The 16,719-nt window shown below is 32.4% G+C and overlaps 2 protein-coding genes across 4 annotated transcripts in view; one reads left to right on the top strand and one right to left on the bottom strand.

Annotated features, from left to right (window-relative positions):
- Positions 1-16,719, bottom strand: part of LOC127711078 (uncharacterized) — a 1,247,322-nt gene that overhangs the window by 85,339 nt on the left and 1,145,264 nt on the right. The window lies entirely within an intron of this gene.
- LOC127711079 (uncharacterized) lies at positions 896-15,541 on the top strand. 3 transcript variants are annotated; one of them, XM_052217045.1, is made up of 10 exons: positions 896-1,177; positions 2,265-2,567; positions 3,669-3,989; positions 5,267-5,551; positions 6,189-6,290; positions 7,687-7,708; positions 9,915-9,946; positions 11,109-11,249; positions 12,474-12,517; positions 14,921-15,541. In XM_052217045.1, exons 4-10 carry the CDS (start codon positions 5,488-5,490, stop codon positions 15,155-15,157), a joined length of 642 nt encoding a protein of 213 aa, XP_052073005.1. In that variant the 5' UTR covers positions 896-1,177; positions 2,265-2,567; positions 3,669-3,989; positions 5,267-5,487; the 3' UTR covers positions 15,158-15,541. The 3 variants fall into 2 exon arrangements, 1 of the variants encoding a protein (XP_052073005.1); XR_007986467.1 differs by lacking the exon at positions 7,687-7,708.

The raw sequence follows: 16,719 nt of genomic DNA, 5'->3' as shown, positions 1-16,719 counted from the left end.
CGTTTTTGTAGTGAATAGTACATACAGCATACAGTATATACTTTCAGGATAAAGTAAAAACAAAAACGGTTTATACTCAAACATAACCTTGTCGTGTTATATATACCTACTTGTGATAATCTATGCTTAAGTTATCTTGCGTATTGTTATGTTGATTTTATCGCTTCAAATTCCAGACCTTAAAATAGATGAAACAGACCATTTCGGTATTATTCAAGGTACAGAAGGGACAAACCTTACACTAAGATGCACTGTCTTGGGATTCTTACCTGGGGATACAACATATTGGACAACAGACAATACATTGTTGGTTTCAGGCAACACTCGATCGTTGAGTTATACTCTCACGACCCATCGATCTTACAGTATGAAAGAATTTACATGTACGACGAAAAACAGCAAGGAGACTCGGCCACTTATAGCCCACGTCAAGCTGAATCTCTTATGTGAGTAATTACGCTAATTCACAATAGGTATTACCACTGGACGATAGTAAGCAATAATCAACCAGAATATAGGTTTTGTTTTTTTACTAAAATTTGACAACGTGTTCTACCGTTCTGAACATCAATCTATAATGCACCTTTAAGTTCCTATAGCAAAAAATGATAAGGGTTACCACCTTTTCATTTTTCCTAATTACCTATAGTCGTGTTCAAAACATAATTAGAAAAAAATACACAATCAAGTATAGGAAATCAACTAAACAGAAACGTAGTGGTAACAGTTGGGAGGCATTACCAATTGCGAAGTTTTAGAGCATTAAAAACCAAATGATAAAAATTGTTGTGCCAAATCTGTCTTAGGTCATCCATGACCGAGTCTACAAATATCTTTGTGTTTGGAATGACATTTAATGATGAGTTTCGCTCTAATATTTGTCTTGCAGTGAAGCCTTCAGTCTTGATAACCGTTTCTATCAACTCTAGTGTAAGAAAAACGGAAAAGGATATCACTGTAAGACAGGGTCAAGACATGAAGTTAAAGTGTCAAGACAAACACAATGAAAGCAGAAATGGCCAGATATTTGCATGGTTCTTCAATAGAAACGTGTTTGGAAAAAATACGAACGTGATTACATTTCAAAAAATTAAATCCGAAAGGTCTGGACAGTACACCTGCATGGCAAGCAATAAAGCTGGTAAAGATTCTGATGCTGTAAATGTTATTGTGACCTGTAAGTAAAAAATATAATTGGTTTACATAAGATTACGTATAGTAGTAACATAATGATAAATTTAATATTTTGTAAAACCCGTCATGCCTTTCTAATGTACTGATACTAGTATTTGGCGCTGTGATACATTTGCGTTTACAAAACAAAAAAGATACCTGAATGAATACTAGTATAAGATGTGTTGTGAATAGATCTTGATTTTAACTGTTTACGTATGAATACGTTTAAAATCTTTATTTAGTCTCAATATGTACACTATATAACTAGCGTAATAAGGACTAAATGACAATTTATTTTCAACACGGACATATTTCGCATAATGACTATCAATTTAATATTTAAATAAAAATAACGTTAACTAGTAAAAATAAATAATATTGAAATATTCATTTCCTTCAAATCACCAAAGAAACGCATTAAGTTGGCAAGCAAACTTCGACATGTTTTCGTGTCTGACGTCAATACATACAAATACGCATTAACAATGTTTACAAAATAAATACATAAAAAGAAAACACATGATAATAATCTAATACACTGTAGAAAGCAAAGCAACGAAAGAATTTAACAACATTCAAGTATTTAATTGGTCATTGCAAAGACGCTGTTTTAAAATGTAAGAAAATAATCGTTGATTGATGTACAATTATTGTGGTTTGACCAAATTATATAAACTGGTGTAAAGAAACCAATTGTATTTTGATGAACACTGAAATTCGTTCATTACCTATATCCACATAATCAACAAAACATAGTACGTAATGCATAATAATGGATCCATAGTATGTGTTTCTTTGGTCAGCTTTACAATGTTCAAATGAACTAATTGAAAAGCAACAGATACATTATTGAACAAATGAAAAGACCACGAAAACTGCACATGGCTGTTATGATATAATAACATAGTTTGTTGGAAGGATTTGCAAATTATTCTAATAAACATGAAATCGAAAACATTTTTGCAAAGGGTATGATACATACTGTATGCGAATAAATGGAACTATATGTTTGAATGTATTTTGCAACCCGGCAAGAAATAAATAACAGCAGTGAAATAACATTAATGGCGATAATGCATATTTTTCAGATCCCCCAATCGTTTGGACCAAAGATATCACATTTAATGGAATAATCAGACCAAGGACTCTTAAATGTGACGTTTCAGGTGAACCAAATACATACAATTTCACATGGCGTCATTACACTAACAACAACCAGCTGGTCAGAAGGTTTAATGATAGTAGCGACGGAGTGCTTATCTTACCCGAAGGTGAACCAAATGATCTTGTTTTCGAAGACAGTGGGTTTTACATATGCAACGTAACTAACGGCATTCCAGACGATAGTGGAAAATTGTGGCAGTCGAGAAAGATCAAAGTGATAGTTGAAGGTAAAATAAGCAGATGTTAATTTTGAGAACAAATATATTGCAGAGAGTTTGAACCGTTTAATTGAAAATAAAGTACTTTTCCACTACAACGACACCATATTTATTCTATTTAAACTGAATTTATAGTTTAAGGTTTTTAGCTGGAAATAATCAATGGCGTGTAAGCACAGCATTCACACGAGTTGGAACATGAAGGTACTTCCAAAACCCTCTCTGGTTTTTAAATAGTAATTTAGAAACGATCTTTCAAGGAGCATACCGTAAATTGTTTTATTCAATATTTTAATATACAATGTAACGCAAGTGTTTAAAATGTGCTTAGGTAGTAAGTCACTATTTAATTATGGATTTGTTCGTTTATGATTATATTTCCAACGCAAAATTCAAAATACATCTGGAATGTATAAAATTTTACACATATTTCACATTTGAAATTATAAATTCCTTCGAATTCATTACTCTTAAAACGATGAGAGGTTTAGCTACCTATAAAACCAGGTTCAATCCACCATTTTCTACATAAGAAAATGCCTGTACCAAGTCAGGAATATGACAGTTGGTATCCATTCGTTTGATGTGTTTGAGCTTTTGATTTTGCCATATGATTAGGAACTTTCCTTTTTGAATTTTCCTCGGAGTACAGTATTTTTGTGATTTTACTTTTTATTTTTAGAACATAAATCGACAAACAGAAAGACACAAGATTACATTTTAAAATTAGAATTAAAAACAGATGGGTTTACCCTGCGTTTAATGTTAACGTTTATAGCTTGAAAAATCGAAACTTTAAAGTACAGCTTTGAATAAAAAAAGTAGAAAGGTTTTTAGAATGATGAAATGGATCATAGCATGTCTTTAATAGAAAAAAAGGATATGGGGTGTCAATCCATGACACAAAATCGGTATATGTACACCAAAATAAACACAAAAGGCAAAGGAACAGCGCTTTTGTGGCTGTTCGTTATCTCACAGTAAAGCATTCAACACGGAATAAAACTCTCACCGCATTGCTTACATCGTCCAAGACTAATAGACAGTCATGAAAAATCGATCGTTTTGAAAATGATTACTATCTTCTTATTAATTATAATTTCATTATAGGTAGACCAGTATTAGCAAAACCACAAAAGTCAATGTTCTTTGGTCATTTTAACGGGACCTCCAGAATGAGCCTGTTTGTGCTGAGTTCTTCAAATGTGACTCAAGCAGAATGGAAAAATGAAAATGGAAATTCCCTTGGACATTGTCATTGTAGGATGACTGTCAATAAAACATTGTTTTATGGGAAATCATTTGATGTACCTGGTTATATATGTGTTTATCAAGTTCAAAATACAAGAGAAGAAGATTTTAAGAACTATACTGTAGAGTTAGAAAATCAAAATGGGAGAACAACTTTCGACATTTCTCTTGTTTCTTCCCGTAAGTTTGTGATGTCAGTTTAAAACTCGTTTTTACTTAATAATTAGATATTAACAAAAAGGATCACAAGTTGTATATGTTTGGAAAATTTCAAACTTGTTCATTTAAAATAATGTTAGAAACGAGGTTAGAAACAAAAAAAATGAAGCGGTTGAGATGTCGCGAATTTTGTTCTCTGTTCTACATTTATTTACCTTCTACTGACTATTGGCTAAAACATTAACATTTCAATCAATAGATTTTTCAACAGAGTTGATTTATACAACTCAAAGAAGGTTTTTCAACACCCCCATTAAGATTAATGGAAGGGGGGTCGACCTGTGAAGGCTCATATCTTTGTAGAAAAGGCGCGAAATTATCTGAAATTAATAGCATTTATTTTTTAAAAGATGTTGAATTGATTAAAGAAGGAAACAATATGATACAAATATTGATGTAAAATAGTGCCCCTCTCGATTTAAAAACATTTTCGCGGGAAATATTAGTTTTTGTTCATAGGGTATCAATTATGCCATCAGATTCACCAATTCGTCAATTTTGTGCGTTGTATTCATTTCTTAACTTTCCCATGTGCAAACAAATGTTAAAATATGACTTTCATTTTGACTCCTTCCTTCAAAGTTTGCAAACAGTGTAGCTGTCTAAAGTTTGACCAACACAATTGTAGTACTTTTGAATACACAAAAAAATGAAATTAAAGAAAACATAAACTCCCTTCCCAAGAAATGGATTACATTAGCTGTATATAACGACTTTCGGAATTTTGGGTCTCCAAAGCTCTTTAGTTTCGTATTTTATTTGACTTATTTAACTTTTTCGATTCGATCGTCGATTAGGAGTCTTTTCAAGACGCGTACAAAATTGTAAGCCTGCTATCTAAGACTACAGGTTAAGATGAAGTAAAATGTTTATAAATATGACCCAAACAAATGTAAACTAATTGTATCTTTTTTTAATTATCTTTGCATATTTTGACGACTATCACATTCGTGCATTTTCCGTAAACAATGTTTGTGTTCTCACGTCACAGTTATAGTCACTCGTTCAAAAAAGTCTTTTACACCGATTGACCATGGGTTACTCATTCATAAAAAAGCACACGCATGGGAGTATGCATGTATAAGCCCGAACACAACATGCCAATGGAAATCAGTTGACAGACAATATATTCTTATTTAACCACGAGTGTGTACTCAAAACGTTTGAAGACAGTCATTATAATATATTTTTTTAGTTAAATTCTCATATACTCACAATACAAATTGTATGCTTCAAAGGGGCACCAGAGGTACCTGAAATAACTGCCGTTTATCAAAGACAAAATTATATTGTCTTGAAATGGAAACCAAAATTTGATGGGGGTGCACCCCAAGGCTTCATTGTTCAGTATCGGAAAAAAAAAGATGAGATCTGGGAGTAAATTTTGATACAATCTAACGAAGCAAAGGATTTTTTCCACATTTCGAATCTACAGCCTAGTACCGAATACGTTCTACGAATGTTGGCATTCAACAGAATAGGAAACAGCTCGTTCACAGTGCAATCCACTGTACTCACCGACGGTAAGCTTTGTGTTTTAATGTTTTCACGAATGATTTTGTTGAGGTTAGCAATTTGAAGGTTGATTTCGTTTTTCTAGATATTACATGAGAATGAAGCAATGCATTGTTAGTTCCATTGTTTTATTACAAACATAAGAAAGCAGGTGTTCACGAATTTACGTTCATTTGTCTGTTGTTGTAAACTTGCGTTGACATGAGTAGTTTCAATAGCTTTTTCAAACCTTGAGACTTAAAATTGGTTAAATTTGACATTGGATGAATGAATGTTAGGACACCATTTCAATGAGACAAAAACCGAACGATACCAAAACATTCAAATAACTTTAAAGGCCTATAACAATAACAAGTGTTCACACTCTAAATTATCCAGAGAAAAACACCTTAAATAGTTTTTAAAGTGGTACGTTTGTGGCAAATTGCAAGGTAACATATCTGACCCTTTCCAACGTATGTTTCCAAATACCAATCACCCTTTAAAGTCTGGTAGTCGAAATTATTTATTTTTTTTCTTTCTTCTATATGCTCTTAATTTTGCATGAAATATTTGTCACTGAACATTAACTTACCAACTCTAATGATACATACATTAAACTAATAAAATAACAGAAATAACAAATAAGTTAATTTTACATTCCAGATGAGAAGAAAAATGTCTGGATACATTTTAAGTTTTTGTTTCTTTCAATTGCTGTTCTCTGTCCCGCTTGTTTGATCATTTTGTGTTGGCGTTACAGACAAGGTATGTTACATCACTTTGATTAAATTTATGTCATGTTATGTCAATAAACTCGTTTGGTTTATTCAGATAGATATCTTTAAATGGGAAAAAACAAATATTCCCTTGCTGTTGTACTGATGTATACATATATTTGCTTAAAATTGTATAAAAGTAGGACCTATATAGCTAGGTGTCAGGACCAATGTCGCATTGGTCTTATATAATATTTTTTTTACATTTACCTATAAACTTATCATAGATATCAGGATTAACACTTTGTACGCCCCACGTGCGTAAGGACTCATCAGTGTAGCTCATATCAAAAAAGGTAAATAGGTAAAAAAATAAGTACAAAGTTGAAGAGCATTGAAGAACCAAACTGCTGAAAGGTTTTGCCAAATACAACTACATGTGTAAGGTGAAAACGTCAAAGAATGATTTATCCAATAATAAGTATCGATTCACGTTAATGACGAAATAATCTATTGCCACTACAAAAATAAAAAAATAAAAAATTGCATTAACTTGTTTAAATGATCGAGACCTTTGGTCGTAGTATATGTAGCATTACATATTAAATATCTTGTAACAAGACTCAATTGCAAGAATGAATAAGTTTAAGATGTCAACAGTATTCAAAATGCAAACAATATAAACATGTAAATCATAAGGAAATGGCTGTAACAAGTCAGGCATGTGTCAGTGGTTTTCCATTCGTTTGATGTGTTTGAGCTTTTTACTTTCTGTTAAAAGTTTTTCTTGGAGATTGGTGTTTTTGTTATTTTACTTTCACAAACAATGAAAGTATTCAAAATACAATCAATCAAACCATTGAAAATACAAAATGTCTAAATGTGACAATCTGAGACTCCTAATGAAATGAATCATGGATCTTCTTTAGTCTGTTGAAGTGTTCTGCTCATGCTCGTGCATGGTCACACTATGCTGAGTTTGTCAACAGGGAAAACTCCTTACACAAACTCTACTCCAACAGAGTTATGAAGACGAACGACTTAAATAGACACTAGGTCTTGCGGCCACCATTACGAATTGATTAGTCAATACAACATGTACAATGTGTCTGTATCTCAACTCACTAGCAACATTTTCAATATCCACGTACACGTATACGAATCTGAAGTATTTATAAGTTTATTTTATGGTTAATTCTTATAAATTCTTCGTATCTATAGTCAATAGTTGGGCTAGTTAACTTTTATATTCATGATAATGTTGAATATGAATTAATTACTACGTGTATTTAAAATAATCAAACGTTACGAAGCCCTTATTAGTATTAACCACAACGCGTGGGTTTTTGTGAATGTGTGAAATTTTTACACAATCATGTTGAAATAATATGTACAAAATATCGTTCATGATGAAAACATTATATATGCCTTATATTTATGTACAGCAAGGAAAAATGTGCCTAATAAGTATAAACATATATATTCTTTTGTTTTTGATTTAACTAACACTTTGTTTCCGTCATCAGACTCCTTTTGACTTACTGTCCTATTTGCCAAGTATTAACATACAACCTGTCTTTCGTACTCTACTATGTCATATGTTGTGTAATAAAGAAAATACTTTAATTGATATATTGACATAAATATTATAAACCAGCTGTAAATTCAGAAAAGTAACCTTTGGTTAGGAAAAAGTGTGGACTTATTATTCAGACTGACTTAATGTTGTTCATAATTGTAACACAACAATGAGCTCGTGTATAATCATTTATACGAACTTCAACAAAATCATGATTATGCAATACTTGTTATAAAATAGACGGTGTAAATTAAAAAAGAAATTTTTTTTTTTTTAATTTCATGTTATGATTTTTACTTTTGAAGTTTTTGCAACAAAGGGTATCTTAACAAGTTAAATGTTCAGGGACCATAGCAATTTTCGAAAAAAACATTATTATTGTCACCACAGTCATAAATTTGGAATTATACACAGGCAATTTGAAATTGTCACCATTGTTGGGGAGGATTACATTTATCGTATAATTCGCAAGACATTTGTATATGCATGTATCGCTGGAATTTAGCTGTATGGACAAAGTTTACAAAAGATATATCTTTTTTTAATTTATTGATGTTATGTAATTTGACGTATGTGCGATATTAGTTATTACATGTTCAGGTGGCTAGTTGCTATAACCTTAAATACCAAACAAGATTTACTTAGAGGAAAAGTTTCATTATATTAAAGGGAAATATAAAGATAGTTCGAGTTATTGTCGACTGAAAATTTTATACAACAGAACTAAGCAGCACACATGCCATGTATGTTGTCAACTAAAACCTGTAGTGGTGCGGATTTAAAAAACTGAACTTTTTGTCAGAATCAGAAATATTTTAAAAATGAAACATGACACTATGTCATTCCTAACGATTGGTACTATGTTATAACTAGTAACAATCGTTTTATGTTATTACTAATTTCTGTATATTTCTATCTCTAAAATTTGTATTTAATTTTTCGTTGGAACAAAAGAGATGATTTCAGCTTCCCAATTGTGAACTTTCCATTTCTATGTAGCAACATTCCAGCAGCGCCTGCATACGGAGTATATATCCCCCAGTTGATACGATATTCCAGGGCTTGTATTTCCTATCATGGTTTCCTTGATAGAGGCTTGCTACTCACAAGGAAGCTACTAAACCATTAGTACCAAGTGGTGAAGTTAAAATCATCCATTCGTAAATTTTACTGACGCCATCACTAGTTGGTTGACCGTTATGGAATATCCGTTTCACAGATGATAGCGGATATGTTCCAAATATCGTAACTACAATCCCGTCCCCTTTTCCCCGAATGAGACCTACCAAATTAGACTTATAACCGGGTTTGTACTAACATAACACGACAGGTGCCACATGTGGAGCAGGATCTGATTACCCTTCCGGAGCACCTGAGATTACCCTAAGTTTTTGGTGGGGTTCATGTTGCTCAGTCTTTAGTTTTCTATGTTGTGTTTTGTGTACTGTTGTATGTCTGTTGGTCTTTTTTTTTCTTTTTTAACCTTGGCGTTGTTAGTTTATTTTCGACTATTTTCGAGTTTGATTGTCCCGTTGGTATCTTTAGCCTCTCTTTGTTAATATGTATTCTTAAGCATAATGAGAACAGGTTATACAATTTAACAGAAACTTGCTTATGTTTCCTACTAATCATGAAATAAAAATAAAAAATTACCAAAAAAAGTTATTGGACCCTCGATGTTTTCATCGACGAATATTTGTTTAATTTTAGAAAGTTATTCATGAACATGAGCTAATCACATATTAACACATGATTTCTTTCTCTTTACCATTTTCAATGTCTTATTCACACTTCAATGTGAGATTGAATATTACATTTGTTAATAGTGATGGTTGTAATAATGAACGTAAGAGCTTGGAATGTTTCATGTTTTCATCTGTCTAGCATGAGATTTAAATTGGCAGTAGATTACTAAATCATTAACCCAACAAAAAGAAAAATATATTTTGTTTTTCATCTAATACATCTCGAGATCAGTTCATGGACAGTAAGACAAGAAAATAGAGATTTCTATTTTACTAATTATCGGCATTTTATGGACATGTAGTTGATGCAGTAATTAAACGTTAAAACATTGATCATATTTCCTTTCAGCTCTCCCCGACGGAATAGTCACCCTGCGCAAGGTAAGAGAACATTATCCTTGTTAATATTTACAGTCATTGTTTTTTTTTATCTAAACAATACAAATTATTCAATAACAAGAGTATGTTTGCTTTTAATGCCATGATAGCTTTAATCATAATGTAGTACACATATAGTTATATGTAGATCGTATCACAAGTACATTTCACTATTTCATATATTTGTAAAGACGCTTCTTGTGACATTACATGAATCAGTAATGATATTAAGTCATTCTAGCTTTTCAATTATTGTAACGATTAACCTTCGGGAATTGCAAAATAAGAATTTAATCCCGTAAAATATATTTTCTTAAATGTTTGAGTGCATCTACAACTGATTCAGTCATATTAAATATCTATGCACATTTTTAGCGTAAAAACATATTTTATGAATAAACTTATCATAGATAACAGAATTACAATTTTGTACGCCAGACGTACTTTTCGTCTACAATAGACTCATTAGCGAAACAAAATAGTTATAAAAGCCAAATAAAGTAAGAAGCTTGAGAGCATTGAGGACCCAAAATTACGAATTAATAATATCTTTCAAAAGTCATAAACATAAGTATATATGTCAAATGTTAAGTTTCATAACTCCCATTATTACCAAGTTCACAATGATAATTCCAATTAAGACCAAAAAATGCCTAGTGGGGAAGATTTATACTACAATATCAAGATACTAACACATTTATTATTACCTGACAAAAAAATCACAAGTAGTTGCTCAAAAGCACTACATATTTTGCATTCATTGCACCGGTATAAGAGAGCTAGGTGTGGGTGGTGCCAATAGAAAAACATGACCATCTATTTTCTTGGAGAATTTATTAGAGTCCTTTATACAATGTATGAATTACTGGTTGAAGTTTTGAAAAAAGCAACCCGATTTACTATATAGCTCACAGCAGTGGAAAAAAAAAAAACCAAAAAACAAATGCATGAGAAGTATGGTGGTGGTGGTTGTTATGGTTTGTTGTGCTGTCCAATCGTTTTAATAATGACTGCTATCCTCTTATGTATGACAGAGACATGAACGCAGGTCATCGATCTTATTGAGCACGACATTTGGTTTGAAATATATAAATATTTAGAACATCACTTGTACCGGATATGTGGTCTTATAAACATTTAAACATTGTAAAATGATTTCTTACAGGTGTTGCAATTGGAAATGACACCAATATGTCTGCTAACAGAGATGACGTATATTCCTCGATTGATAGCCGCAGGCAAATTTTAGACAAACAACTCGTTACGTACAAAGTCACAGGAAAAGACAAAGGAGGAAACAAATCAGGTACATTTAAAAATATAATGGTGAAGATATTCAACAACATATTGTCAATTTACAAGCATTTTATAGGATAACTTTTTTGCATCCAACTATATTTTTATATTTACAGTATTGTCCCGAATAACTATAAAAGGCAACTGTACTTCACGAATAGCCAAAACTGGTAAATCCATATGGAATATATCAACCAAAAGAAATAATACCGTACATGCTGACGGACAATAAAAATGCAACACACATTTTGGTGATTTCCTTTTACCAAATCATGATTAATCTTTAAATAACTACTATTCATGCTTACCATACTTCTTTCTGTTGAGAAACATTCTATACCCGACTTACCTAAGGTAATTAAACATATTGGATTATAGACGTCGCCGGAATTTCTTAAAGCGGTATTTGAAACCCATGAATGGCTTTTAATGGGTTTTTTTCTACGTGAAACAATTCTTTCAATCCAGTCAAACTAAAATGGAATTTATTTTTATACATTTATTTTACAAAAAAATGCATATCTGAAAATGAGAATTTTAAAAAAATAATCTAGTGTTGCGTTTTTAAAGTCCGTCGGTAGATATTAGCATCAACTTCAAAATAAGCGCGACTTGATGCTTCGACAGGGTTAGTGTTTTCTGAAATTCCAGCATCACCTACCATGTGATTCTAGAGCCAGTAAAAATGACATTGATTGGTAAAGTTACAGATAAGACTTGTCATTTGGATCAACAAACTCGTGATAATGACCGTAAACATTAATTTGAGTTGTTCGTCATGACCACAATCTGTTATAGGAGGTTATGTTAGGAACACACCACTCACATAACCATATACTTAGTAATTCATTGCAATTTTAGATGGATCAGTGGGTATGTTACTGACCCTTTTTGAAGGACCCACATGTTATTGACTCTGTATCTATATATCTATAAATCTCCTTTCTTCATTATGTTCATGTTGGATGCCACGACCTCAGAAAATCCTCATAATGGTTGAAATATCGCTGACTCGCCTGGAAGTTCAACTAAGTAACTTTCTTTTTTTTCTACCAATTATAAAGAATGGAAATTTTTATCGCACCTTGTTATGTTAACACCATGGCTAAACGAATAGGATGGAAGAGTCCCACAACATTTTGACAACACTATGCAGCCACGTTTTTATGTACATGTCAAAGCCTATTCATTGATTACAATTACCATCTTTGTTCATTCCTGATTTGTATTGCAGATTGTGAAAATATAAACCAAAGACGAAACAGGAATAGAAAGCATGTAAGAGTAGTTTGATAAGTTTTAACTCAAAATTAAATACTGCATGCAATGATCTTAAATTGCATGATAAAGTTGTGCTATTCTTTAAACATCTTTAACTTAACCAATTATTATAATAACCGAACAATGTAGAATCTAAAAATGTAAAAATACGTTTCGGCTAAAAAAGAGAGGCGACAGATACCAGAGGGACATTCAAACTCATAAGTCGAAAAATAAACTGACAACGCCATGGCTAAAAAAGAAAAAGACAAACAGCCAAACAATAGTACACATAACACAACATAGAAAACTAAAGACTGAGCAACACGAACCCCACCAAAAACTGGGGGTGATCTCGGGTGCTCCAGAAGGGTAAGCAGATCCTGCTCTACATGTGGCACCCGTACAATATGTACCATTATAAACTAGAAACACAGAAATTTATCGTTTGTACAAATCCGTGATCCTTCAATCCTTGTGACCCTTCCTATCCTAGTTTATGCATTACGTTATCCATGCTTGAACATATAACTACATAGCGCAAACTAAATTTTAAATGTTTATTAATTGAGATTGTATTTTCGTTGCTTCTATAGAATAGGGGCGGAAGGTAAACTTGCGTTTCCAGTTTAAATCCTTTTAATTTACATAAAGCACTTCATATATTACACTTAATTAAAATTAAATTGTCTTCTCACTAAATAATTCAAAGTTTTGTGACTATATCATGTATGTTTCTATCCCATTGAACTTGAAATAAAGGATACAATAGATACAATAAGGTCTGCTTCATATCTCGACTTACGTCTAGAAGTTGACAATGAGGTCGATTGAGAACAATACTTTCCGACAAAAGAGATGATTTCAGCCTCCCAATTGTAAACTTTCTATTTCTATGTAGCAACATTCCACCAGCGCCTGCATATCCGCAGTTGTTATGATATTCCAGCACTTGTTATTCCTATCATAATTTAATTAATAGATAGTTGCTGCTTTCAAGGAAGCTATTAAACCAAATATTTCAAGTTGCAAATTTCAAATCCCTTCGAAAATGTTACAGACACGATTACGAGATGGTTGACTGTTATGAAATATCTGTTTCAAAGATGACGTCGGATTTGTTTCAGCTATTGTAACTACAATCATGTCCTTGTTTCCCCAAAGGTGACCTACCAAATGAGACTTATCACCAGGTTTATACTTACATGAGCAACACAAAGGGTGTCACATTTGGAACAGGATCTGCTTACCCTTCCGGAGAACCTGATAAGACCAAATGTTTTTGGTGGGGTTCGTGTTGCGAAAAGTCTTTGCACCTGTCCTAAGTCAGGAGCCTGTTGTTCTGTGGTTGTCGTTTGTTGATGTGGTTCATAAGTGTTTCTCGTCTCTCGTTTTTTATATAGATTAGACCGTTGGTTTTCCTGTTTGTATTGTTTTACACTAGTCATTTTGGGGCCCTTTATAGCTTGCTGTTCGGTGTGAGCCAAGGCTCCGTGTTGAAGGCCGTACTTTAACCTATAATTGTTTACTTTTTACACATTGTGACTTTGAATGGAGAGTTGTCTCATTGGCACTCATACCACATCTTCTATTTATATTTTGTGTTTTCAACTAATGAGTCTGAATGTCCCTTTCGTATCTTCAGCCGCTTCTTTGCCACTTGCGCAACTAGGTATGATTTTTCTTTCAAATTTTTTTTCATTTTATATAATTTGCCTATAAAATTGTCTTAAATTATGGTGTTAAACAACATCTGGGACTGGATGTTCAGTTAGTTTTCATGACAGGAATGTATTTAGTAATATTTATAGAATAATTAATCAAAGAATTCAAATAGAGAAAAATATTCAACGAGTGACCGAACAACACATTAATTCACGAATGCGCGTAGCGCATGAGTTAATTATCAGTGTTGTTCGGTCACGAGTTGAATATTTTTCGATATTTGAATTCTTTGATTAGTTATTCTTTTTATTACATTGGCAAATGGCTTTTTTAGGAAAATAAAGTAGAAAATGTAAGGAACTAGTATATCTTTGTCTACGCATTCACAATCTGTTTTGATCCGACGTTATCGACGTCTTGACAACGCCTATTGTTGTATGACGTCAGAGGAGTGAAATAATCACGTTAATTTCACTAGGAAATCAATGTAATGCATTGCAACCAATGTAATAATAGTGTTATGATAATCGGAAAGGATTTTATTTTTATCTTTATTTACATATTCATATTTATGAAATATATAGTGTAATGTTAATGCATAGGAAAATTACTTTTATCAATTTTAAACACTGAACACTGACATTTCCTTTTCCCTGTAGTTCAACATTGTTAGTAACATATCTATCATTTTATTGTAACGTTTTTATTAACAAATAACTTATAATTTTTAAAAGTAAAATCTTTCATTTTTTTTAGGATTCTACGAAATTGAATTATATTGAGATTGCATTTGATCCTGTAACCATCAAACGTGAATTTCAAATTCATGGAGCTGACAACAGAACGCCGTATGCAGACATTGACTTTACAGCGAAAGCAGATCCGATTATAAGTTCAGACGAAAGTGAAGACAGTTCGTCTCTGAATGAGAACAATGAGAATGATTTTGTGTCTCTGGAAGATGTTCAGCAATGGAACATTCATATTGAATGAATATCATATTTCATGTATGATATTCACCCTAAATTGCTCTACGAGCATGGCTCAGCCCTTGGATATATGTTGGTGAATGCAAAATATAAATAATTTACATCTATTATACCATGTCTGTCTAGAAATTTCTTCCTAACTACATAATTCATTGTTGTATATTCTTTGGTCATATGTAAACACTGAATAACGATTGAATTCAACTGCACAGCTATAATAAAACCCCGCTCCAAAGGAGGGGTTATACCGTTTTGCCCCTGTCTGTCAGTTCGCCCAATGTGATTTTTGTCGTAATAATTGGAGATTTCACAGCCAACGATAATCAAGTTCCCGTTTACCGAATATTCTTACACATAATAGCCACGTATAAAACGTTCGTTGCATTTTTCTAAAACAAAATACAAAACAGACCTTCCTAAATATAACTATGATTCTGCTACATGCAACCCTGCTTTACTTTGTGAAGAGGTTTCACTTTATCAACTTTCTGTTAACCAAATATTTGTATATTTTTACATTTAAGGCTATATATGAAATTTTCGTCTCATTTTTCTACGTAACAACACATCAAACCTTATTGAAATTTGCTTTCCAGCTTCATGTTACCATGATGTACCGTGAAATGCGTGTTCATATTCATACATCAACTATAATCATTGTGGATACATCTTACGGATATGGTACCACTTCTTGAAATTCTATTTTTGAACTATTAGTGACCAACAGCTCGCAGTGCATTTGTTGTATTTTAATTTGTCTTTCCTGCTATAGGGGAACCTTGGTCCGATCATCTATTTTTTTTTTTAGATATTACGTACAAGGCTTATCGTTGTCTCATTGAAAGACATGAAACAACATATGATAATTCGGAAACCATCTCAATTTGTAAATTAGAGTCTATGAGTTCGTTTTTTCCTTTGAAGTCGCGGGTACAGTAGAACATACATTATTTTACAACAAAACTAGACGACGTCCCTACTGCACATGCAATAATTAACTTAAATATTTTAATCATATTGACTACGATTTTGTATGTTAATTTTCAATATTAAAACTTTAACAAATAAAAGAATGTTCTCAATTACATAAGCAAGCTCAACGTGCATAATCTGCTAATTGAAATTAAATCATGCCATACTTCACCCTAGCATTTGTTGCTGTACGTCATAGAAGATTTATTAAAGAAACGTCATAAACAGCACACGATCTCAAACAAACTGAGTTGGAAAATGAAACTAAATTCGATCATTCAAATAATTTTAAAATTAAGTAGAGAAAATGCAAAGAACTGTGTCGTGTCGACAAATACCGAAGATCTCTTTAACGCAAACAATGAAATATTACACGTCTATTTCAATATGTATTTTCAACTCTCCTTGTTATATGTTCGTGTCTATAAATGGGTAATGTTAAGGCCTCACTGTGACTTTGAGAGGAATAACAGCAGCAATAAAAGCGCTGTTCCTTTGCTTTGTGTGTGTTTTTGCTGTGCAAGTCCTGATTGTGTGTAATAGATAGATATCCCATATGCTTTGTTTTCTAAAACATGCTAGATCACGCTTTGC

The sequence above is a fragment of the Mytilus californianus genome, unplaced genomic scaffold (genome assembly GCF_021869535.1).
Source record: "Mytilus californianus isolate M0D057914Y unplaced genomic scaffold, xbMytCali1.0.p SCAF_8, whole genome shotgun sequence".
In the NCBI taxonomy this organism is placed as follows: domain Eukaryota; kingdom Metazoa; phylum Mollusca; class Bivalvia; order Mytilida; family Mytilidae; genus Mytilus; species Mytilus californianus.
This window is presented reverse-complemented; position numbering and strand designations above follow the sequence as displayed.